The 24,349-nt window shown below is 26.5% G+C and overlaps 6 protein-coding genes across 18 annotated transcripts; 3 read left to right on the top strand and 3 right to left on the bottom strand.

Annotated features, from left to right (window-relative positions):
* The first annotated feature begins 74 nt into the window (after nt 1–74).
* On the top strand, nt 75–1,833 carry LOC124426309 (NADH dehydrogenase [ubiquinone] 1 alpha subcomplex assembly factor 2). The gene is made up of 2 exons (XM_046967836.1): nt 75–228; nt 1,238–1,833. The coding sequence occupies exon 2, from the start codon at nt 1,245–1,247 to the stop codon at nt 1,704–1,706; it is 462 nt and encodes a 153-aa protein (XP_046823792.1). The 5' UTR covers nt 75–228; nt 1,238–1,244; the 3' UTR covers nt 1,707–1,833.
* LOC124426305 (poly(U)-binding-splicing factor half pint) lies at nt 1,765–10,935 on the bottom strand. 8 transcript variants are annotated; one of them, XM_046967826.1, is made up of 13 exons: nt 10,803–10,893; nt 10,246–10,300; nt 9,756–9,930; nt 8,817–8,880; nt 8,604–8,653; nt 7,694–7,759; nt 7,309–7,469; nt 5,867–5,925; nt 4,675–4,888; nt 3,639–4,125; nt 3,339–3,550; nt 2,853–3,249; nt 1,765–2,780 (listed from the first exon to the last, which is right to left on the bottom strand). In XM_046967826.1, the coding sequence occupies exons 7-13, from the start codon at nt 7,363–7,365 to the stop codon at nt 2,671–2,673; spliced, it is 1,536 nt and encodes a 511-aa protein (XP_046823782.1). In that variant the 5' UTR covers nt 7,366–7,469; nt 7,694–7,759; nt 8,604–8,653; nt 8,817–8,880; nt 9,756–9,930; nt 10,246–10,300; nt 10,803–10,893; the 3' UTR covers nt 1,765–2,670. The 8 variants fall into 8 exon arrangements, with proteins under 8 accessions (XP_046823782.1, XP_046823784.1, XP_046823781.1 ...); XM_046967828.1 differs by lacking the exon at nt 8,604–8,653; XM_046967825.1 differs by having other exon boundaries at nt 7,694–8,653.
* On the top strand, nt 10,813–12,915 carry LOC124426306 (histone-lysine N-trimethyltransferase SMYD5). 2 transcript variants are annotated; one of them, XM_046967832.1, is made up of 7 exons: nt 10,813–10,953; nt 11,112–11,262; nt 11,492–11,648; nt 11,724–11,784; nt 11,902–12,217; nt 12,298–12,475; nt 12,555–12,915. In XM_046967832.1, the coding sequence occupies exons 2-7, from the start codon at nt 11,218–11,220 to the stop codon at nt 12,863–12,865; spliced, it is 1,068 nt and encodes a 355-aa protein (XP_046823788.1). In that variant the 5' UTR covers nt 10,813–10,953; nt 11,112–11,217; the 3' UTR covers nt 12,866–12,915. The 2 variants fall into 2 exon arrangements, with proteins under 2 accessions (XP_046823788.1, XP_046823787.1); XM_046967831.1 differs by having other exon boundaries at nt 11,492–11,784.
* A 222-nt stretch (nt 12,916–13,137) lies between these two features.
* Nucleotides 13,138–15,544, bottom strand: LOC124426307. Its single transcript, XM_046967833.1, has 6 exons — nt 15,291–15,544; nt 14,995–15,176; nt 14,824–14,881; nt 14,270–14,732; nt 14,026–14,193; nt 13,138–13,919 (listed from the first exon to the last, which is right to left on the bottom strand). The coding sequence occupies exons 1-6, from the start codon at nt 15,298–15,300 to the stop codon at nt 13,784–13,786; spliced, it is 1,017 nt and encodes a 338-aa protein (XP_046823789.1). The 5' UTR covers nt 15,301–15,544; the 3' UTR covers nt 13,138–13,783.
* A 1,419-nt stretch (nt 15,545–16,963) lies between these two features.
* On the top strand, nt 16,964–18,771 carry LOC124426308 (small nuclear ribonucleoprotein-associated protein B). 2 transcript variants are annotated; one of them, XR_006942708.1, is made up of 5 exons: nt 16,965–17,174; nt 17,430–17,964; nt 18,057–18,134; nt 18,417–18,476; nt 18,624–18,771. XR_006942708.1 is itself a non-coding variant. In XM_046967834.1 (3 exons), exons 1-3 carry the CDS (start codon nt 17,172–17,174, stop codon nt 18,170–18,172), a joined length of 654 nt encoding a protein of 217 aa, XP_046823790.1. In that variant the 5' UTR covers nt 16,964–17,171; the 3' UTR covers nt 18,173–18,246. The 2 variants fall into 2 exon arrangements, 1 of the variants encoding a protein (XP_046823790.1); XM_046967834.1 differs by lacking the exons at nt 18,417–18,476; nt 18,624–18,771 and having other exon boundaries at nt 16,964–17,174; nt 18,057–18,246.
* Nucleotides 18,772–19,330: 559 nt separating this feature from the next.
* Nucleotides 19,331–23,865, bottom strand: LOC124425898 (BRCA2-interacting transcriptional repressor EMSY). Of its 4 annotated transcripts, none has more exons than XM_046966931.1 (14): nt 23,677–23,865; nt 23,055–23,229; nt 22,733–22,908; nt 22,214–22,335; nt 22,014–22,127; nt 21,738–21,900; nt 21,422–21,655; nt 21,212–21,322; nt 21,001–21,116; nt 20,796–20,927; nt 20,549–20,716; nt 20,189–20,280; nt 19,971–20,089; nt 19,331–19,725 (listed from the first exon to the last, which is right to left on the bottom strand). In XM_046966931.1, exons 1-14 carry the CDS (start codon nt 23,855–23,857, stop codon nt 19,526–19,528), a joined length of 2,103 nt encoding a protein of 700 aa, XP_046822887.1. In that variant the 5' UTR covers nt 23,858–23,865; the 3' UTR covers nt 19,331–19,525. The 4 variants fall into 4 exon arrangements, with proteins under 4 accessions (XP_046822887.1, XP_046822886.1, XP_046822888.1 ...); XM_046966930.1 differs by having other exon boundaries at nt 21,001–21,134; XM_046966932.1 differs by lacking the exon at nt 19,971–20,089 and having other exon boundaries at nt 19,600–19,725; nt 21,001–21,134.
* Nucleotides 23,866–24,349: the final 484 nt, after the last annotated feature.

A 24,349-nucleotide genomic window follows, 5' to 3' on the forward strand; every position in this document is an offset into this window, starting at 1 on the left:
TGTATATATGACGTCTTTTTTATCTTTAAATCTGACGTTAGCGACTCGTAATCGAACGATTAATCGAAATAACTTTTCGATAACTATTACGATTTTCACGATTTTCCGAATCGAACTTCACGTTTCTTCTCTAATTCCTTCACTTTGTCGCGTGTGATTTTTAAAACGATTGGTGAAATAATCTTTTAACCAAGATAAACGGATCGCTGGATACCCGAAACTTTACAAGTAATGAAAATAAAGCATTTCTATGAATTTAGTTTTTTGATTTTAGTTTATTGAATTACTTACTGAGAGAATACAGTTTATTGAATTACGGAATATCGATGTTTGCGAATGTCGTTCCCATCGAAGCCCTATATGAACCTCTAATCTCATTAGATATTTTAAGCCTTAATCTGCGTATTGCTTTTAGCCAAAGAAAATTATTTTTATTTCTTTGAGATGCATTTTATTTTATTTTATTTCATTTGTTCTTTTTTTATTTTTTTATAAGATTAATTTTTATTTGATATAATAATATTAAGTACATTAATTTATTGTTGTATTTTAATGTTTTTATTATTGTTATACGATAGATATTATTATTTAGAAATTACTATTATTAGAAAACTAATTTAAAAGTTAATCTTCGATTTTTACATCTAGTTCTTTTGTAATTTTTTTCTGGTTTTTTTTTTCTCTCTAAAAATCAACGCTCTTTACATAAAAATTTAACGACAAATTAATGAAATCCATGAAGCAGTAGTAAGAGAAATCTCTTGTTTTTAATAATTAAATCAAATGACAATAAATAATTTGTACTTATATTGTTTGCTCAAATATTGAAATTAAAAAAGATGGCTTTAATTACTATCGTACATTCGTAAATATATATTTTAATGTCGCTTGTCAAAACATAATTTTAGTATTTAGTGCTAGTATCAAGTGATTTATGTGTCATATTGTAAGTATCGTCCTTTTGTTTGTTTACAATAAATTAATCATATTTTATAAAAAATAAAAAAAAAATAAATAAATACTTACGAAATAATATAATTTTATTAAACATCAACAATCCAATTCACTCCTATTAATTCAAATTCATATATGAGAATATGAAGTTATAGGTTATGTAATTTTTAATAATTAGAATTGCAAAGTTGTATCTAAAATTTTTCGATATATAACATTTTTATATTATTATTTAATAATATTATAAATTAAAATGATTTCAATTTATTTATCTTTCACATAGAAACAAGATGTCTGGAAGGCAACGTGGTCTATTCCGAATGATATTTAGAGATTTTTTAGCATCAATCAGACCTAATATTAGTAGACCAAAGTTGATGGGAGAAGATTATTTCGGAACTAAATATTATGAAGTACCAATAAGTTCCACATCTACAAAAAAGAAACCTGCTCGATATTTTAAAGCTATAAACAATGATTTTGAACAAGAAATACCTGCAGAATGGGAAGCTTGGTTGAGATATCGTAGAAAGGAACCACCAACTTTCATAGAAATTGAGACAAATTATAAAATGCAAATAATTAAAAAAATGAATGCAGCTAAATTAGAAGCTTCTAATAAAGAATTAACAACTTCAAAGAAAACTGATATACCTGTTGAAAAACGTGGATATGAAAGTTTTCCCGTCTATGATGAGTATAATTCTACGAGTAAATATATCGAATTAAAACCTAAATTAAAACTAAAATAACTTATTATTAAATTATATAATAAATATATATAGGTATATAAAAAATAAAAGAGTAATATACGCTTATCGTGTTATGACTATAACACATCCTTTATATTTGTAGTCAATAAAACCTTCATAATATATACATCTTGTAGTATGTTCTTTTTTCCATTTTGAAAATTGTTGTGTGCACTATTGATTTTACAGGATTACTATGTGTAAAACAATTTATTATTCTCTATCATCTATTTACATATATTTTCATCTATAAATCAGTCATTCATTTTATGACGAAAAAAAAAAGATCATAAATTTTGGCGCTACACCTGCAAGACGTTCAATTTACAAATAGTTGATGTTATATAAAAAGAAATACTCTTTGATCTTTTCCAGAATATTTTCGTAAATAAATCAACTCGAATAGAAAAATTCTGATACTACGATAACTTGTACTTTACAACTACAAAATTCAAGTGCTTATGAATGTATTTTTGTTCAGTGTTCGTCAAGTTAACACAATTTTCATTTTTTTTGCATAATACTATTGCAATAGACTTTAATTTTAAGTAAAATGAAATAATAATAATAATAAAAAAAAAACAATGAATTTTGTCTGATTATTACAGGAATCTATTTATGTTCTATAAGTTTATATTAAACCGTAGTTTAATTAGTCTCTTTAACAAGGGAACTTTACTCTCAATAATGAACTCCAATGTTTTTAGAATACTATTACTTATATTATCAGGTATTGTGAACTCATGAAATGAACCTTACTTCTCAAGATATTAAAATGACAAATCAATTGTATCTGCTTTGAATATCAATGCGACACTAAATTGATAATTGTGAGAGCTTGTAATAAATAATATCCCGAAGTTTGTTCAAATACAAACTATCAGTCAACATCAAATACAAATTCTTCCATGTGGTAGAAATTGATGGAATTTAATATATAAATGTATAATGGAGGGTGCACTCATCAACCAGAAAAATCACTATTATCAAATAAAGCTTGATCATATAACTCTCCTTTCACCAATCTCCCACCAAAATAACGACCGTTTAAAGAATCTCTTGCTCGTTCGGCTTCTATAATAAACATATATTATTATATTATGATATATAATAATAATATAATAATATTAAAAGAAATTATCTTACCGCTCATTTGTGAAAATTCGACAAAAATTTTCACAATAACTTCAGCATCTTCGTCATCTTCAGATTGTCGCTCATTATAAATAATGACACGTTCAACGACACCAAATTTAGAGCATTCGTCTTGAATTTCTTCTTTTAGACTCTCATCGATATCTTCAGGAGCTACCATATTTCGTAGAATGACAACACGAGACTCTACTTTACGCATAAGTTTTTGCATGACGAGATGTCGAGCACTCTGTCCTTTAATAGACATATTTTCTTGCTGTTGCAATGTTTGTGGTTCCGTTTCTTCTAATAATTTTTTCTGTAATTCTTCTTGTTGTTTCTGATGTGCAGCTTGTTCTTGGGCTCGTCTCATAATATCAGAATTTGCCGTTGTTGTTACTACTGGTATCTATAAATAAATAGTAATTAATGAATTTTTTCAATTAGATAATATATTACATGATATTCATGAAAAAAGAAAAAAAAAAAAAAACGTACTACTGGAGTTCCTACAATGGCGGGAGCAACAACAGCTCGAGGTGGTATAATAACTGGTTGTCCAGGAATTGGTTGTATAATTGCAGGTGGGCGTGTTAAGGTTTGTGGTATGGCAATACCCGGAGGCGGTATAACTGGTGCAACAGTTGCAACAGTTGGTGGTGCCATTATTGTCGCGGGTGCAATCGTTGGTCGTACTATTCCTGGTAAAGCTATAATGAATCACGAAAGAAAATAAATCGAAATGAAAATAAATTACAACCCTAATGTATGTAAATATAGTAAATATCGTATAAATACCTTGATTCAAGATTGGTGGTGCAGTTGCTCCAAGTTTGGTTAATCCAAGTGCTACAGCATTACTAGCTACCGCATCCATAGCTTGTATTTTTGCTGTAGCTGCAGCAGCAGCTACTGCGGCAGCTGTTGGCATCATACTAGTTCCACTTGGTGGCCCCATCAAAGCATTCGGTGGAGTAATAGCTCTACCAACTCTTAAATATTGTCCACCCAAGTCAAACAAATTCATAGATGCTATTGCTTCTAAAGCTGCTTGCATTGTTTCATATTCAATAAAGCCATAGCCTTTATGCCTATGTGGTGAACTTCCTTGTGCTAATTTACAATATGTGATAGGTCCAAAAGCTTCGAAGACAGATTTTATATCATCTTCCGTCAAATCATGATGTATAGATGCAATATAAATACGATTGTAATGTTTGCTTTCTTCTGTAATTTCATCAATTACTGATTGAGCTTGAGGCATATTGGATGGTCTTCCCACTACCTGAAAAATATCAATAAATACAAATATATTCTATGGTATGTGTTATAACATAATATCATACATATACTTTTATATAAAAAATTTTAGTTGTAAAAATAAATATATTCATATTGCTTGAAAAAGTTTTTGAAGTTTTTTAATTATCAATATTATATAAAGAATGAATATGAAGGATATGCTATTAATGATAAAACTATTATTTAGAAAATCAAAATTTTAAAGATGAATAAATTATTTTTAATTATAAGAATAATTAATTAAGAGGAATAAAGAAGAGGAATATAAAGGAGTTTTATATATGTTTATATATGGAGTAAAATATATTAAAATTTCTTTGTCATCTAAATATGCCAAATATGAATGAAGTGGAAAAGAAAAAAAAAATAAGACAGACCAATATATTAGGATTTCGATCGAACGGCATTCTAATATAACGATGCAGTTCAATCGATTATAATTTGTGAAACAAAATAAAAATTTGCCGACCTCCGGCGGGATGATAGGATTGCTGGGGGACAGGAAATTCGTTATATAGGTACGTCCCGCTACCTTGATGTTGCGTCCACCAATCATGACACCATTCATTTGTTCTAAAGCAAGTTGTGCAGCTTCAGGTATCTCATATTCGACGAATGCAAATCCTTTATGTTTCTGCGTAACAGGATCCCAAGACATGTTGATAGACTTGATTGGTCCAAAGGGTAAAAATGCTTGTCTGATTGTGTCCTCTTTCAATTCGAAGCTGATACTGCCTACATACACCCTGTTTATATACAAATAATATATTAGTTTACAATTTATAAATAAAATAAAATGTAATACTATAATTTTATCATATCTAATTGTAATATATAATTAATATTAATTCTATTTTTTTTTTTTTATCTTTTGTTATTAAGCTTATTTTTAATATATCTCTTAATGAAGGTATTTATGAAACAAATTATTCTTACTCTATCCATTAGACTAAAGAAATATTTTCTGATTCTTTAAAAGAACAAATTCATACAGCAAATTAAACATATAAACAAAAAAATTAATATTGTAATTTAAAAATAAATTATTTTAAGGATGCATTGATTATGATGAATTGTTACGTTGATATGCTGTATAAATTTGAACAGTTTTTTAAAATATTTGTAATGCTTTCTGGAAAATAATAAAATATAAAAAATATTAAATGATGATTATATTATTTTTTAAATCCAAGCAATAAAATTATTGTGTATACTAATATAAAATCTATATATAATAAAAAAAAAAATGTATAAACTCATTATGTTTATGTATAATATAACTTGTATAATTTGAAACTAATCGGCAGGAAATGAAATGTACATTTCCTAGCATGCTAACACAATGAAGAGAATTGCTTTATGATTTAATATGTATAATAGTAAAATGAAATATGTGGTGTGTATGTATGAGTGAATATGTGTATATTGTTGTAAATGTACGCACGCATTTATATATAACAAATTCTAATCTTATACTGAATCATAATATTTATGAAATGATATAAGATCAAAGTGAGCAAATATAAAACTTAACTAATCATTGTTAATGTTATAAAAGCTTTTAATTAACGTTAAATATTAATAGTTTTCTTTTAACAAAACTATGAGTATTTATCTGAGCATAAGATGCAACAGTAACTGAAAATGTTGGATGTGATATCTTGAACTACGATGGCCAGGTTTGAGGACAAAATTTGGAGGGCTAAGGCAAAGAACAAACAAACCTGCACATGAGGGCGAGAGCCTGCTGTCTCTGCACCTGATTCCGTTGACTAGCCATTTGCTGCAACACAAAGGACCATAGGCCTTCTATTGATATCCCTCCCCCTTACATACACCATCTCTCAATCACATTTCAAATATCCCCCAAGCTCTTTTACCACTCTAACTTCTTTGCTCAACTACTACTCCTTTTGTATATGCATTGGGCATTTTATATATAATTGTATCATAATAAATGAATAAAGTTTATTAAAGTTACAAATTACACACTAAAAAATTTGTGTGTTGTAGAAATACTATAGTGCAATTAAAAAATTATTTAAAAAAAAAAAAAAAAAAGAAAGAAAAAAACAGAAACATGAAAAATATATATCTTTCAATGAAAAAATTATAACAATTGATATATGATGCTAAAAATATATAATTTCCCATCTCATAAAGATCACTTATTAATCGACATTACAATAAAAATGATTTAGTAATTTATAATGAATAAATTAAATAGTCAAATTATATTTTATATAATAAATGAAATATATAAATGCTATAAAAGAAAAAATAGTTGAGCTCAGAAGGGTATATTTATTAACTTTCTGAAATCATCCACAGATTCATGCTCAAAAACATGTCCTCCTCGCGCTGGTACAGCTCTGCTCCCGCCGACTACTATTTCAAGATATCTAACCTTCTCATATGGTAGCAACTCAGGGAAACGTTTAGGAGTGTTTGATCGTTAGGCGGATTCGTATTATTTCTGTCTTGACTTGGTTGACACTAACCTGCACATTAGCAATAAAACTTGCTGCCGCAGGACCAACTTATTCTTCTGCGGGGAGAAAAAATCAACCGATCAGAGTGAGGTTCCAGTGTTCGTTTTTTATTTCTTATGATTCACTTTACTCGCATGTTTAACGAACACAGGTAAAATATAATAATAATAGCAGAAATTTATTATGACTCGGCGGGGCGAGCTAATTTTATAAGGACAAATATGAATTGCAAAACTAAATTATACATACTAAATAATCTTTGTTCTTTAATTTCGTAACATTGGCAAAGAGCTAAATAGAGGAAACAACATTATATATTTACATGTATTATTTTTGAACATTCAATATTAAATAAAAATTCATAAAAGAGACCCAAAATTGTTTCTGACTCTATAAGTGTATATGTTAAATTTATTCCACTGTGCATTCTATATTTAATATTATGTCAAATATTCTTAAAAAAATAATATAAGTGCCATTATGCAAATTATTATAAAATATACTAACAACAAGATACTTATAACTTCTACATCAATTTTTATAAAGGATTTTTGCAGATTTTTCTCTTATTTTTATTATAATACATTATATTTTTTTCAATATAAGAATGCACAATTGAATACAAAATACATGTTAGGCGAGTAAAGCTTATTAGTCTTATAGAAAAGAATTACCTGCTGTTGATGAGCTAATGTTTGTTTCATGAGAACCATCTTGATGCTTTGTTCCATAGCATATTTCTTCGCTCTATTCACTGTATCTTGCTGTTCAGATGTAATTTTCGGTAGTCCTGCACCTAAGATGCCAGGTAATGTAAGGTACTTTGCACCAGGACCTAAGCATAATATATTAAAAACTATATTACAAATTGTATTTTAATTGATTATAAATTAATTCAGATTACAAAATTATTTCAGATCTTATCAGCTATAAGTCCATTAATACTTTATCATTCCAATATAACTTTAGTTGAAATGATTGAAAATGAAATGTCACAAATTTTGTTCACATCATTCAAAGCAATTAAAATTTTATTTCATATCATGACTATATACATACCGGCTACAACTTGACCTATTTGATTAAGGTCATATATAGGGCCTGGCAAGAAGTCTGTTGCGTTCCCTACAAAAAAATTTGGTATTAGAAAAAAATTAAACTATCATGGATACTTATTGTCTTTACTTCCACCATCACATTGCACATTTATGAGACACTAATATACCGTTCATATTTTTGTGAAGGTAGAGGTATTATTTTAATAGTCAAATTTTAATTTTTATATTCTAACTTTGTGAAATAAATTTTTGTCAGTTTTATTTTTAATATTTCAATTTTTATATTATTATATTAACCATATTATTAAAAACTATTAGTTGATTTAGAAAATAATAATAGATAAATTTGTGATAGCTCAAAAGTCTCAGATATCTTTATGTAAAATATTGTGAAGTTACTGTTTTATAACAATTGAACTAATTAAGACATTCAAAGTAGTCTTCTATTAAGTTCTGTTCAACATCACAATTAACTAAAGGAACCATAATAAGTAATAATATTGTACAGCAATTCCCGCCATAGGATCTTCCTCCAAACTGTAAGTTCAAAAGAATTAAAATAGTCAAAATATACGCAATACAACAACTGTTTAAAATAGTGTTTTTTTTTTTTTTTTTTTAATATGTGTGTATATATATGTATATATATACACAGATGCATTAAGAATGGAGAAACAGAATTCTCCTTCTTCGCCTAACTATCAGAAAAAATGAAAGTGCACTGTATAGTTTTTAAATCAGTCATGAAATCTTTTGCAGTAATTGTATAATAGTCTATAAAAATGTAAGTAGAAGTTATTTTAATGTAAACTTTTTAAAAATATTTCACAAGCCAAATTCAATTGAAGTTTGAATAATTTTAATTGCTAATTTAAATATCAGCCTCAAAACATCAAACCACTTATAATTACATTAGATACTTTCGTTTTATACGATCATAACCAATTTGGTCTGCTAGTCTCTGAAACAGAAATCAGAACACGTTGAAACGTTTTGTTAAGATTTCTCCGTTCTTTCTTATTTTTTTTTTGCTTTTTTTTATTTTCTTTTTTTTTTTTTTTTTAATTTGCAATTTCGTGAATTAAGATTGTTAACTTTGTTCAATTGTTTGATTTACAGCTAACCGTATTCTGGGCTGAGCAATGACGGTTGCGCGCAAATTATCCGAGATTGAGGCGATGCACATATCTGCAAGCACAAAGCAAAGGAGAACACTCTCAGTGCATTTTCTGCGCCATTTTCTTAGATTTTGCCTCGTCCAACCTATCTCGCAATTAATCCTAACCTTTTTGTATAGCAATGGCGATTGTAGATATGAATAACGGCTATAGCATTAAGTATGTTCTGTTTTCAGAGAGATATGAAAAAACTAAATAAATATACGATCATTATTTTAGAAAGTTAAGAATATTTAAGACAATTATACATCCTATAAAAATTTTTATGAATTTAAATAATACTATTAGCACTTAGGCTTAGTATTATTAATATAGAATTATAAAAGTATATTGTGTGTGTGTAGCTAAATGAAACATATATAATAATCTTACAGCCTGACTGAATATATCTTTCATTTAGACTGTTGAAGTCTTTTCCTAATTTTCTAATCACCCTGATCATGATATATATCTTCTCAACCTCATGAACTTACCTTTTAAATTTCCTGTTTTAATAAATTTATATCATTTAATAAACATCTTCAGAGAGACAAATATCGCCATTGCTCATCTTAATTACAAGTCTCTTAGATACGCATCAACCCTTCCTATTCGTAATATTTTAATAGTATTCATATAAGAAAAATATAAAATTAAAATATTACTTTTATTACTCTATATGGTTCTATCATTTTATGCATGTATTATTTTCTAATTCCACTTCATCTACATAAGATCTGACTTCTTTCTAATTCTTAGTGTCATAGATATAGAAACATTTAAAACAGTATGATTATATCTATAACACCAACATTATTAAGCATGATATTTATATATATTTGACTTTATGGAGATATATGAGACTCGTAATTAGGATCATAGAAAGGACTACCCTAATATGCTGACCTATCTAAAGTATGCATCATATGGTACTCGATTGATGCTGTGTGAGTGGGAGTTTGCAAAACTCTGATTTGTTCTGTTCAACGAATGTAGCGTTCTCTTTCTTTGTTTGGCGCACGCTCATGATCACAGCTCAGTCGTAGGCCACAGATTCTGTACTGTCTCTCCGCTGTAACATCTCAGAACAGAAGGACAACCATACATTAGTTTTATTCAGGGCCAACGATCATCTAGAACCCTAACCTATCAAAATTTATTCTGAAACTGCAATAGACCACTTGACTGCTACAATTTGCCAGCATTTAAGAGAAAGCTAGCACCTGATTGCCCTAAGTAAATGTGATAAAAGTATTTTCCTTCGTCATTCCCTTTTTGTTTAAAAATTACACCTCCTGTCGTTTGTGTATATACCACGTTTTCCACACATACATATATGTGTACGATTTCTTAGTGATTATGCAGATACAGCTATTTGGCTGCTTTAGCAATATACCTTCAACTCTAGACTTCTTGCTTGGTGGTTCCATATTATTTTGTGAAGTTGGTGCCTGGACAAACAAATAACAAAAATATAAGAATTAATATCTTTTCTTAATATATATTTATCTTGTTTATCAATGTACAATACATTTTAATGCTCAAATAAATTAATTCAAATAAATATATATATATATATATATATATATATATATATGTTTATCACAAAGATAATTATAATCTATTAATTAGACTAGCGTAAAAGCAAGGAGCATTATAAAGATGGAACAGATTAATATCGTGAAAAGATCACTAATACAAACATAAATCGTTAGGTATTTCAACGAATAAATTAAATACTTATACATAAATAATATACATATTTATGTATGACAAAAAAAGAAAAAAAAGAAAAATTTTGATGGGATCAAATTATTCGTAAATCTTCTAAGATCGAAGATATGTGAGAAATCTAAACTCTTTTGTAACGGCCATAGTTGTTCGATACTTCACTTTTTCTTTGTATTACCAAAACATTATATTACATGTAACTAAATTTAATCGCATATTTACCATGGCCATTGTTCCGTTCATTATCCTTTTCAATCTAGAGAAATAAAATGTACTTTTGACTCCGCTACACTAAAAAATCGCACGCGATACTGATCAACTGGCTCACACCCGAAGCTCTGTTCTCTACGGAAGTTGCACAAGGAAGATACATGTAAGCTATCCTATTTTAAAGTTCAAACTATTAAATATCTTTTATTATAAGTAATTATGGTCATATAAATTTTATAATTTATAAATAATATTATAAATAATTATCTATGTTCATTATTATCGCTCATATATAATTCTTTTATGAAATCTTTTTCAAAGACAACTTGACTTACGTATCACTTTTCCAATGGAGAAGACATGCGTTTATGGGTTAGGACTTAAAACATAGAAAAATAAGAAATAATTGATAAGAAATTATACTATCATGGATACAGACGGTTTTCAAGTGAGAATAATCGATAATGAAAAGGTAAAAGACAATATTTTTCCATTATCTCGTAATTTTGTTTAATAATCAATTTTCATTTTCGTATATTTATGTGTATATATATATATATATATATATATATATATATATATATATATATATATATGTGTGTGTATATTGAAAATATATAATAAATAATTTATATGATGAAAATAAATTCAATACATACCTGTTTATCAACAATTTGTAATATTTTCATGAAATAAAAAAGGGAAAAGGTCTTTTTGCCACACGTGCATATAAAAAAGGTAGTATAATATTTGAAGAAAAACCAATAGTGTGTTGTCAATTTCCTTGGAATGCAGAATATGGATATTTGGCATGCGACAATTGCTTGAAACCTTTAGAAAATGCAGAAGAAACTGCTCGTAGGTTAACTGCTAAACCAGATATAATTCTTCCGTATATGGAATGTTGTAAAACGGAAAAGAATTTGATTACAGAATGTTCTGCCTGTGGAACAAAATATTGTAGCAATGAATGTCAAAATGAAGCATTAGAAAGGTAATTACATTTTAACATTATTTATATATAATAATAATTATAATTTGGTATATAAAATAATTATCAATTATTTTTGATTTTTAATTAAATTGGTATAACATGTGCATAGTTTTTCAGATATCATAAAATATTATGTTTACAAACAAGGGATAAAAATGAAGATCATCCATTAGTACAATTAAATGAAATATGGAAACAAATGCATTATCCACCTGAAACAGCAACAATAATGTTATTAGCTAGAATGATTGCTATTGTTATACAAACTTCTAATCAAGAAGATATTTTGCAAACTTTTTCTCAATTTTGTCATCGTACTGTAAATGACACTGATGAAATAGCACACAATTTATTAGGTGAAAAGTTTATTGGACAAATTGATTTATTAAGACAGATGCTACAGAAGGCATTAAATAATGATTATACATCGAATGTGTGTAATAATTATTATTTGTATATAAATAATATTAAAATACTACTTCATTTTAAGTTTTATTTTTTTTTTGTGTACAGTGGTTTACGCCAGAAGGTTTTAGAAGTTTGTTAGCTTTAGTAGGTACTAATGGTCAAGGAATTGGAACAAATGCATTTGCTCAATGGGTGGGGAATGTTAATGTTTTAAAATTACCTAAAGATGAAAAAATACACATTAATAAATTCATTAATAGACTTTATGATGATATGAAAGAAGGTATGTACAATAAAAATTATATTTCTCTTCTATTAAACTTAAGCATTATAAATTGTAATATAATATTATTTTTCCTCAGTGGTTGGTTCATTTTTGAATAATGAAGGTTCTGGCCTCTATGTCCTTCAATCTAAAATAAATCATAGCTGTTTATCAAATGCAGATGTTGAGTTCCCTTATTCAAATAATGTCTTAGTATTAAAAGCTACTCGTGATATTCAACCTGGAGAAGAGATTTGTATAAGTTATCTTGAAGATTGTGAACTTAGAAGTAGACACTCTAGACAAAAAGCTTTAAAATCTTACTACTTGTTTATTTGTTCTTGTGAAAAATGTCAATCAGAGGCTGGAGATCCTGATGAAACATCTGATGATAATGAATATATGTAATTATAATATATTAATATAATTGACATGAAAATATTATTTTCTAACACGTATATGGTGCTTTAAAATTATTTAAGTCATTAACATCTGCAAATAATCAACCCACTGTAACATATAAATAGTACATACAACTCATTTTTACATTTAAATCGACTTTAATATCAAATTAATAATGACAATGAATCATAGATTATATTAATAAAAGAATATTAATTTCTAAAATAATAAAAATGTATGAATGTATTCTTAAAATAAATTAAAAAATAAAGATAAAATTTCTAGTTATCTATAGCTTCATTTATTAGCACAAATTTATTTTAAATGTTCTACATTTCACTAAATTAATATCATACACTTGTCAAGATGTGCTACATTCACTAATGGAATACTTGATACAAGCAAAATTTTGTTGGCTAAATTCAGACGTTTTTAGAAAAGCAAAAGTTAAAAAACAAATAATGATATTTTATTCATGATTAATGATATTTGTTCATCTGTAATTTTTATGATAAATATATAAATTGTGATAAAAATAAACTTTACTTGTATAAAATATTTTTTGGTATAATGTAAAAAAAGATTTAAATGTTATAATGATAAATAATTTATAAATGATTAAAATAATGATATTATGAATAATTTGCGCTGTCAGTATTAATTATAATTTTATACAATCTGTCAAACTGTCGAACTGTCTAAGATTTGTCATTCAGTATTAAGTTTAAATACTATTTTTTTTATATTTTTACAAGTATATTAACTTATTAAAAATTATTTGTTATTTTGTTATATTATATTTATACAGCTTATAATATTTTATTTCTTTTGTATTTTTTAATTTTACAGCATTGTAATTGAAAATGATATATTATAAAGCAATATTATGAATATCATTTATTTTTTCTAAATATTACAAAATTGTTACTCTTCAAGAGTCAACTCATTCCTTCCCATTGACATAAGATTAGAAATATAAGGAGGTAAAGGAGCAAGAAGTATTCCTCTTTCAAATAAAGTTGTTAAAAACATAATTACATCTTCGCTACGAAACTCCCACCTTAAAAAAATATATTTTAATATTTTAATATTATTTAATTGTTAAATAGATATATTTTATATATAAGAAAGTCATTAATAAAATTTATATTTTTATATAGACTTACCCTACTTGAATAATATCATTTGTTAATCGTGATGCTACTTCTCTATCACTAATAGAACTATTTGGTCCCCTAACAACGAGTGTATCTAATGTTGGTGGATTTACACCAAAACAATTTTCTGTAAAATTTCTCCTTTGTCTTTCTTGTGTATAATCAATACCTGTATCTCTAAAATATAGGTAATAATAATATTAATTTAATATTAAAATTCTGAGTATTTTTAATATATAAATAAATATATTACCTGATTATAGGTTGAGCATCTTGGTACGTTGTTTTATTTATGATATCTGCTGCACTTAAAGCGCCTTGTATTCGTAGTCGAAGTAATCTCATTAAAGACATAAGATCTTTACCTCTTAAATCAATGCTTTTGTGTTTATTATAGCCCATACTATGAGTTATTGCATCTATAAAGATGTTTGGGGGATTTTTTTTGGCAGAAAATAAATACTTTTGGTCCAAGAATAAAGCAAAATAATTTGCTGGGACTTTTACATTATTTCTCTTTATATATTTTATACTTAAGTACATGATACCATTAAAAACTATGGCATCGACTTCTATTTTTGTAGACAATAATTTTTGTCTATCAAGTTTTTCCTTTACACTTTGTTTAAAATCTCCAGTCCCAATATGAAGAGGTTCATTATTAGAGTCTGATACACTGTAAGTATACCAATGCTTTCGTTTATGTCTACTTATGTCTAAAAAATAATCAAAAATAACAAAAATTAAAATGATTCAAATGATTCAAATTTAATAAGGAAAAAACATAAAAAAAACCATAAGATTTACCAATTAATTCTAATTTCATTAATCGTTGTCTTAATACTTTCTCTTGTATTTTAGTATCCTTTAAAAATAAATATTGAAAAAGTATAATGTTTAACAAAAAATATAATAATATAAAGATACATTTATACATGACTAAATAAAAATGATTAAAAATACGTCAATAAAAATTACATTTATTATTTCTTCTAAAATAGCAGCAACATTCGCAGTTGTAAAATTTTCATGATGTTTTATCAATTGGGACCTCACATGATTCCACGTTGTTTCTGGAAAAACTGGTAATACAGCATTTTCTAATTCTTCAAATTTAAATTTACGGAGAACATTCACGATCCGTTGTTTTCTTGAATTTCCTGTAATTTAAATATTAACTTCTCAAGCAAACCTCTTCAATGTTTATAGTAAAATTTTGAAGTTTAATAAATTAAAATGAAAATGCAATAATTTATAATTACATTTATACTAACCTGTTGACATTATGTTACTAAATAGCAATACAAATGTTTATTAATAATAAAAAGATATAAAATTTATATTTTATTTCACAACATTGTCACTATTTTGACAATATTATATACAAACACACTCATCAACTACATAACATAAACTGGACAATTGCATGAACTATATCATATATTGCATTTAACCAAAAACATGTAAATACTAGAATATGTGTGTAGATTTAGAGGCCAAAAATGAAAGAATTAAATCACTATATTGTCTTTTGTGATTGGTCAATTAGTTTTCATGGAAATAGAAAAATAAAAATTATTAATAAAAAAAAAAAAAAGATAATAATATGTATACATTCCAGTTCTAAATGTAAAAATTACAAACGAATTATTTATTAAAAATTTTTAAGATAATATATGCATATGGGCTTGAATTAAAAATTTTTTGTTATAGGAAACACTGACCATTCTTATTTGGATTTATTGCTAAGGAAAAAAAAAACCATATTAGTTCACTAATATTCACTATCTGAATAAGTCTTAATATTTTACATAATGGAACCTTCCTATTAAATTGTTTTGTACAAAATTTGTCTTGCTTTCATTATTCTTGCACGCTACAATAAAGTACCTAGGGATTAATGACACGTTATATAACGTTCGTAATATGTAGTATTATTATTGCTGGAAGAATTCCCTCTCGAAAGAATACATGACGTCATGTTATTCCATTTCCTGCCTACAAATGTTTAAAAACTAAAATATTATAAACAAAAAACTATTTATAAAATATTTTAAGAGAAATAATGGAGAAATATTTATTTTATAATTTTTTATAAATTTGAAGATTTAAATATTATTTAGTTATAGTCGGCGTACGTTTCAAATTGTTTGAATAATTTAAAAATTATCGAAATTCTAAAATTATCGAAGGTAAAAAAAGACAGTTTCGATATTTATAAAAATCAATCTATCGTTTGTTTTTATCGATATTACATGTAAACAACTTTAAGATCAAAATTAAAATGAATTTAATAATATTTCATTTATAATTTCAATCTAGAATGAAAAAGCAATAGACTGGAATATGACGAGAAAAAAAAGATTTTATCCTACCTTACTCGGACACTATTGATCTACATAACTTCCAAAAAGAGATATTACAATCTATATAATTTATTACCTGAGATATCTGTTTTCAAGGTTAAGGATGATAAAAATATTCGCTTGTTACATTTTTACACGACGCTGCATAAGCGCGTACATATATATATATATATACATGTATATAAAATATAATCGAGGGAGAAACGACTTAACCTATTTTTTCTTTCTCTATTAATCTATATAAATTGATCCACTGATCTATCGTATATTATTTATTGAAAAAATTTTTTTTCAATATGTGTCAGACGACAAAAAAACCTCGCTTGTTTTCTTTTACGTAGACCTTGTACATGCACATAAACTTGGTGACGTACATTCATAAAAAATTGTATGTACTTCCTTTGTCTCTCAAGCACGATTTTCTCCCATATCTATCTACGTGCATATAAACAAATTTTTGAAAGTTTCAATCTTTCAACTTCTGTAGATAATGATGTAGTTTCTTCTGTAAGAGAACTGAATTTATTTTATCGATAACAGAGGGCGTTGGATATTTCTAATTATAGCGCTATCTAGGTATTTTTTCTGGCTTTAAACCAAATCGCCGCTCTTTTATTTCCGGTTTCTGAAGTTTCCCAAGAAAATTGAATTGTATGCTTTCTTTTGATTATTTCAGTTGTCTTTTACATAAGTTTATGAATTAACTTAAGATTTTATTTTATTACGTGTTTATTATAAAGAGAGTGTAAAGTGATAATATAATATTGTTATTACTTGAAAACCGACAAAATGGTAAGGAATATAGGTTAAGTAATAGTATTTTGTTTTGCAGCAGTATTGTCCGTTATAATTATTTTTATTTATATACTTTACTTATTTTTATAAAATAGATGCTTCTTTAAATTTAAAATTTAACTTTTACATTACCAGGTTTTATCATTATAAGAATGATATATGTGTGTGTATTTATATTTACGTATATATATATACATTTATATATTGTATTTTTATATTTTATAGTGTATATTAATCCATTGTATTTTTCAGACTATCGGCAAAAATAATAAAATGCTTCAGCACATTAACTATAGGGTCAGAATCATTCTTCAGGATTCGAGAACCTTTATAGGGACATTTAAGGCATTCGATAAGCATATGAATCTTATACTTGGAGATTGCGAAGAATTTCGCAAAATTAAGCCAAAGAATACAAAACAACCAGAAACAGAACAAAAGCGTGTTTTAGGCTTTGTACTTTTAAGAGGAGAAAATATTGTTTCTTTAACTGTAGAAGGTCCTCCACCTCCGGAGGAAGGATTGCCTAGAGTACCTATTCCAGGTGCTGCACCAGGTCCTGGTATTGGACGACCTGCTGGTCGTGGCATGCCTGCAAGTATTGCAGGAGTACCGGCAGGCTTACAAGGACCTGTTAGGGGCATTGGTGGTCCATCACAACAAATAATGACACCTGGTGGTAGAGGTCAAGTATCAGCACCACCACAAATGCATCCAGGTGGCCCTCCACGTATGCCTGTAAGTGGACCACCGCCTGGTATGATGGGACCACCACCAGGAATGATGGGTAAAATAATAGTTTAATTTAATTTATTCATGAATCTTATGTTTGTTTAGAGACTTTCAAGAGAATAGAACGTACTATATATTTTATTATAGGAATGCCACCTGGAATGCCACCCATGGGGAGAGGCGGCCCACCAATGGGACCACCAGGAATGCGTGGCCCACCACCCGGTATGATGCGTGGAGGTCCGCCTCCACGTCCATATTAATAATGATACTTTGTACATTATTAACTGTATTTTTTGTCATCACTAGTAATAATAAAACCATCTTTTGTAATATATGTATGTATATGTACGTGTATGCTATGTTTACTGTGGTATTTGTAATCTTGTACAAATGATATAGTTTACTTAATAATTTTCTTAATTATTCCTAATATTACAGAATTAGTTAGTAAATTATTTTCAGATATAATATAAAGTACATATTCAAAGAATCTAACTTTTTCAGCATATTGATGTTATGATAATTGAGGATGGACATTCCAGAGTGCTACAATGTTTCAGGAAGGTAAAAAGATGTTTCAGGATGTATATCATCATCTTTTGTTACATTTTCTTATTTATAGTTTGCTTTATTTTTACGAAGTATTTTAATTTTTTTGTTATATATCATTTTTTTCAAATTTCATATTTACACTTTACACTATTTTTACAGCACTGCTGCTATAATTTTATGCATGGCATATGGCAGGTTCTTACAACCAAAATTTTATATAAGATGTACTATTAAGATCACACACACAAGAATGGTACTTCATCAGATACAATTATGTGAATATGAAATATATGATTACTTTTAAAAACCTGTGTATGTTCATGTGTGTTTTTAGATCATTTTGTATCCATTACAATTATATAAAATAATCACAACCAATTTGTTTTTATAATAATAATAATGATATAATAATAATAATAATAATAATAATTACACTAAGAAACTGATGTATATTAATGAACATTGAATATACTATATTATAAGATATAAATATTTTGATCCGTGCACTTGAGTGTCACTCTTTTGTATAAAAAAAAAGCTACTGCAATTCACAATAGTTTTGCATAATTACAATAATTTTGTTTACAATTATTTGCGCTTATTTCTTTATGCTATAAAAAATCAGTCCAACTTTTTACTTGATCTTATTTTATAATTAGTTTGTTTTATGATTAATAATTTATTTGAATATTTAAAAAACAATGTGTGTATATATAAATATATATAAATATATATATATAAATATATATATATATATATGTATATATATAAATATATATAAATATATATGTATATATATATATATATATATATATATATATATATATATATATATATATATATATATATATATATATAGACACACACACATATGTTCTAACAATTACTGGACTGAAAGTACGATATATATACATTACATTTTTTTAAGTATTAAAATATTTTACGAATTGAACATATATATATTCTTATATAAAATGTATGTTTTTGAAACTATAAATCATCATGAGCCTTTTTTTTATTATAGCATTGAAAAAATGTATTTTTTAGATTTTAATCTACTACTACGAATCACTCGGGTTTGTTTCATAAGTAACAGATATTGAATTATTTTTATCTTCTGGGATATGATCACCATTTTCAACCAGGCACTCAAAATTTTCTAAATTAATGTCAGTCGATTGGAATCCATTTTCAAATATATTGGTGTTGATTTCCATACCGCACATCGAATCTTCTCTCTGTAGATTATTTGAAGAATTATCTGAACACAAGATAACATGTATTTTTTGAATCTAGTATAAATATTCTCCAAAAATATATAAAAATTTATTATAAAGTATAATTATAAATACAAGTAACTTATATAAAATAATTAAAAGTATATTACAATATGAATAAAAGAACAATTTTTTACAATAGCATATCAATGATTCTGAAATTTTTTTAAGGAAATAATAACGTAATGAATCATAATAAAAAATTCATTCATTCAATATTACAGCATACCTTGCATATCTGCAAATTGCTTATGATTTATACGGTCTTCTTCGTTACTTTTAAGTTTTGTAAGATCCATAGTATTTTCTACTTGGGAATGAATTTTTTTGCAGACTTCTATAGATTTTCTATCACAAAAAAAAAAAAAAAAAAAAAAAAAATTGATCAACAAAAAATTATATAATGTATTCTGTATTTTTCTCAATTAATTACGATTTTATTCTTACCTACATACTGTTTCCTCTAATGTAGTAATCGAACTGTTAGGTTTCAAAGAAGATCCAGTATCTTTTAAATGCACTTCATTGCTATCTCCTTCCTGTAATAAGCGACTACTTATACTCTATATTGCAATTTTATTGAATAAATTCAGTATAGTGGAGAAATACTGGATTATTTATAACAACTATTATTATTTAATAAAAGGGAGAGGTGCTATGGTGCTGTATATACATAGTTTACTTTTGTTCCTGCAAAGGGCATATGAACAATGTCTTACGACAAGTTTTATGTAAATAGAATTTATATGGAAAAAGAAAACTATATTTTCAAAGCAAAACATAAGAGTATATATCAAAATAATTTACCTTTATATTTGTTTTTATAGTATCTACATGCGTAGCTGTTAACATTGTTGACGCTTGACTGCCATTATCTAAATTAATAGAATTTGGCAAAATGTTAATAGTATTTGGATTCTGTTGGTTAGCAACGGATATTTTCTTTCCTCCCATTATTACTTTGCCTAATACTTCCTAGAAAATAATAAATTGTTAATTTTGTTATATAATTATTATAAAAGATATTAAAGATTTTATCAATAAGATAAAATACCTTGCCTGCATGAGACAACATTATGCCTTTGTTACTTCCTTTTTGTATTACTATTACATTAGTTTTAGTTGTTAATTTTGTATTAGGATGATTAGTTATATTTACAGTTTTATCAGAATTTAGTGTCACACACTGTAAAATAAGTATAAACATATATAGTATACATATATCAAATATATATATGTGCAATTGTTTCGATAGATACCATTTTAGCAGTAGATTGATTGATTATCGCAACTGGCAGTTTTTTACATGCTAAAGTTGTTACAACAGATTTAACACTAGGTGGCCCAGGACCGCTTGATACCATAGTTCCAGGAGCTGCAAATCGTGGATAAGCTATAAAAAATGATATTGCTTAAAACAAAAAATAGCAAAATATACATATAATATTTTTAAATGTTGCAAATACATACTTGATATAGCAGATTTAATAGATGAAACAGTTTTTACATTAGATTGGACTGTCGAAGGTACATTTTTTACATAAGAACTGGAATTTATTACTTCAGGTTTTGAAGTTAGAGCTATAATATAAATATAAAATCATCATAAATATCATAAAAAAAAAAAAAAATATATATATATATATACATAAAAATAATTATCAAAAAACGACATATCACCTAATTGTACATCTTGATTTTTTAATTGTGTATCATTATTTCTGATGTGTGGTAAACTATCTAATGTTTCGGTATTCATCGATAATTTTGTATTATGCTTATTTTGTACTGTTGTTTTATCTTTGTTCTTGGTGGAATTAGTTGCACATGTAGTAACTTTGGTACTACAGTTCATAGTTGAATGAACTGATACCAAAGTATTTGTACTCTCTGACAGTACATCCTTAGAAGGTGCTATTATAATAAAAGATAAATAAATATTAAATAAAATATATGAAGGAAGATTATTTGATAAAGAAAAGAATTATTTTTATACCTATTCGACTAGATCCTGCACATGTCATAGATAAGGGGATAACAGTAACACCTTGATGTGATGTAATAGTTGTTTCACTTTGCTCCATATTAGTTTCGATCGATGTTTCATTCTCATTAGCATGGTTCAATGTCTCCAATGAATTAGAAGATAACACCAAGACCTATGTAATTACATATGATATTTTATATTTATGTCAATGAATTAAGTTTAAATATGTAAATAATTGCAGATTGCTTGTAAAAAATTTAGATCAAAATTTATAAAATAAAAAACCTTATGTGGCGGTGAAAACGAGGAAAGATCTTGCTTGGTAGTGTTTACTTGCTGAATATCTTGATATTTGATTTTTATAGGCCTTCTTTCTTGATCCATGTCAATATTTAGTACCTAGAAATAATATGATTTTCGTTTTGTTATTGTCATTATAAATATAAGAAATATTTATAAAATATAATTATAAATCTAATAAATACCTTATTTGCTTCGTGTATTGACCTTTTTCTTCGGTTGATGGTTGCTTGAGCATTACATGATCCTGCTTCAATTGTTGATTTTTTTTCGATTTTGAAACATTTCTTGGATTCGTCTAGTATATCTAATTTAAGATGAACATTTAGAGGTTAATAAGGTATTGAAAAAAAATATATGAAAAAGTCACTCCAAATAATATTACACAAAAAAACTAACAACTGACCAGTTTTTTATGGTTGTATGCAATTACGACTTCTTTACAATTTTCATAACAAAAAGAAGTAGCATTATATTAAACAAAGGAAGGTCAACTTAATGGCTTCACCAAAATAAAATGGATAGAACAAAAATGTATCCATAACTACATCACCACCCCAAGATCATATAATCTTGAGATAAAAGATTTTCTATAAACTGTTAAACAAAAAAATTATTTGAGGTAGCAATTCTAAGTGGAGTAGGCTTCATATTAAATCTTTCATTAAAGATCTTTCATCAGTCCATTCAAAATAATAAATCACCTTTTTCTTTCTCCTTGTTTTCTTCGATCGGACAATTGTCATTAGCACGCGAAGTTGCAAGCGATAGACTGTTTGCTAACATTGTAAAAGCATTTCTTGCTTTCAATCTAGGTAAAAGTGGAGTTGAACGACGGCCTTCCATGATCCAGTCTATAGCAGTATTTGGTCCATTTAACCTGTTTTATATTAAATATATTATATATACTATATTACTAATATATATATATATATATATATATATATGTATGTATGTATATATATATATATATATATATATATATATACACACACATACTACAAATTAGAATAAATAGATACATACTGCTCAGCTATCATCGTGAGTTTTTCATCGTTAACAGCTCTACGTACTTCTGCACGATGCCTTTCATTAGAAATATGAAGAATTTTAGTAAGTTCTTGCAGCAATCTTTGTTTGTTACTAGTTAAAGGTCCTTGAGCACGCAAGACTGATACCATATTCCCATAAGCATCTAATTCTATATAATGAAAAATTTCATGGAATCATTATGTTCTTTTACTATTTAATACATTATAAATGCTCGAAATAATTCTATAATTCTTATCATTGAAATATATGAAATTCAATGCCATAATGATATTACTGATGTTAAATTAATGATGTGTAATTAATATGTAAGGTCAGATATAATATATAGTACATGTAGTAGAATACATGTATTATAGAGAAAAGAAAAATTCTTCAAAAATAAAATTAAATTAAATTCTATCACATTATCATCATATTAACTTTATTAAGCCATTTAATGTTGAAGGTAAAGCAAAAAAAGAAATGAATTAAAGAAAAAATAAGGTAATAATGCATGTTCATTGAAGGAAAAATTATGCAAAGATAAAATACACACAACGAGCTCTAATAATTATATTACTTATTAAAGAAATAGTTATTTTTATTGTAATCTTACCTAGATAGCGTAAACATTTTCTACACTCATCCCGTGTCATTTCACGTCGTACCGATCGCAAAACTCTGTTATCCATATTGCTGTAGTTTATATTACACTTTTTAAACAATTCAAATACATTTTCTACATTTTGTACTTCGCTGACAGAATCATTGAAGCTTTCACGTATTATTATTATCATTACACATAGAGATTTAGAATTTACGATACTAGGGATATATCATTTGAGTTTTCTTGAAGATTGGCAGTAAACCAATGTCACGATAATTTTTTAAGAAATATTCTTTCCTTATTTAAATATTATTAAGCGCGTTATCAAGCATAAAAATTAATACATTGTAAACAATTTTAGAATTATATGCGAACATTATAGTACCATTAATTAATGTAAAAAAATAAGGTCAACAAATTTAGATACAAAGTTGGCGGCATTAAATTAGTTCAATATCTGACCTAAGAATTTACAGATGGCGCCATCATTGCTTTACGTTAAAATTTTACCCAGCATCACTTATAAATGCGCTTACAACGTCAATTTTTCGATAATATAGACTAATTTGAATAAATAAAAAAGAAATAATTACTTCATTTTATTTAATCAAATCTAAAAATGATTTCATAAAAATATATATATATATATACATACAATTTTTAAACCAGTTACAGAAAATAT

Source organism: Vespa crabro, chromosome 8 (assembly GCF_910589235.1).
Source record: "Vespa crabro chromosome 8, iyVesCrab1.2, whole genome shotgun sequence".
NCBI classification, from domain to species: Eukaryota; Metazoa; Arthropoda; class Insecta; order Hymenoptera; family Vespidae; genus Vespa; species Vespa crabro.

Bases quoted from the DNA above. Each gene is read 5' to 3' on its own strand.
- LOC124426307 (XM_046967833.1), bottom strand. The intron at 14,882-14,994 runs GTAATTTTTATT...TTATTTTTAAAG, and splicing joins TTTTAGAAGAAATAATAAAT to GATACTAAAATACAAGAGAA. The intron at 13,920-14,025 runs GTAAGTCTATAT...TATTTTTTTAAG, and splicing joins AATGATATTATTCAAGTAGG to GTGGGAGTTTCGTAGCGAAG.
- LOC124426306 (XM_046967831.1), top strand. From the start codon at position 11,218: ATGGATACAGACGGTTTTCAAGTGAGAATAATCGATAATGAAAAG. The intron at 11,785-11,901 runs GTAATTACATTT...ATAGTTTTTCAG, and splicing joins CAAAATGAAGCATTAGAAAG to ATATCATAAAATATTATGTT. The intron at 12,476-12,554 runs GTATGTACAATA...ATTTTTCCTCAG, and splicing joins TTATGATGATATGAAAGAAG to TGGTTGGTTCATTTTTGAAT.
- LOC124425898 (XM_046966930.1), bottom strand. From the start codon at position 23,857: ATGATAATAATAATACGTGAAAGCTTCAATGATTCTGTCAGCGAAGTA. The intron at 23,230-23,676 runs GTAAGATTACAA...TTCATTATATAG, and splicing joins AAAATGTTTACGCTATCTAG to AATTAGATGCTTATGGGAAT. The intron at 21,901-22,013 runs GTTTTTTATTTT...GTAATTACATAG, and splicing joins CGTTTTCACCGCCACATAAG to GTCTTGGTGTTATCTTCTAA.
- LOC124426308 (XM_046967834.1), top strand. The intron at 17,965-18,056 runs GTAAAATAATAG...ATTTTATTATAG, and splicing joins ACCACCACCAGGAATGATGG to GAATGCCACCTGGAATGCCA.
- LOC124426305 (XM_046967822.1), bottom strand. From the start codon at position 10,823: ATGAACGGAACAATGGCCATG. The intron at 4,126-4,674 runs GTAGCGGGACGT...GATATTTTTCAG, and splicing joins TTGGTGGACGCAACATCAAG to GTAGTGGGAAGACCATCCAA. The intron at 2,781-2,852 runs GTAAGATAATTT...TGTTTATTATAG, and splicing joins CGAATTTTCACAAATGAGCG to AAGCCGAACGAGCAAGAGAT.
- LOC124426309 (XM_046967836.1), top strand. From the start codon at position 1,245: ATGTCTGGAAGGCAACGTGGTCTATTCCGAATGATATTTAGAGATTTT.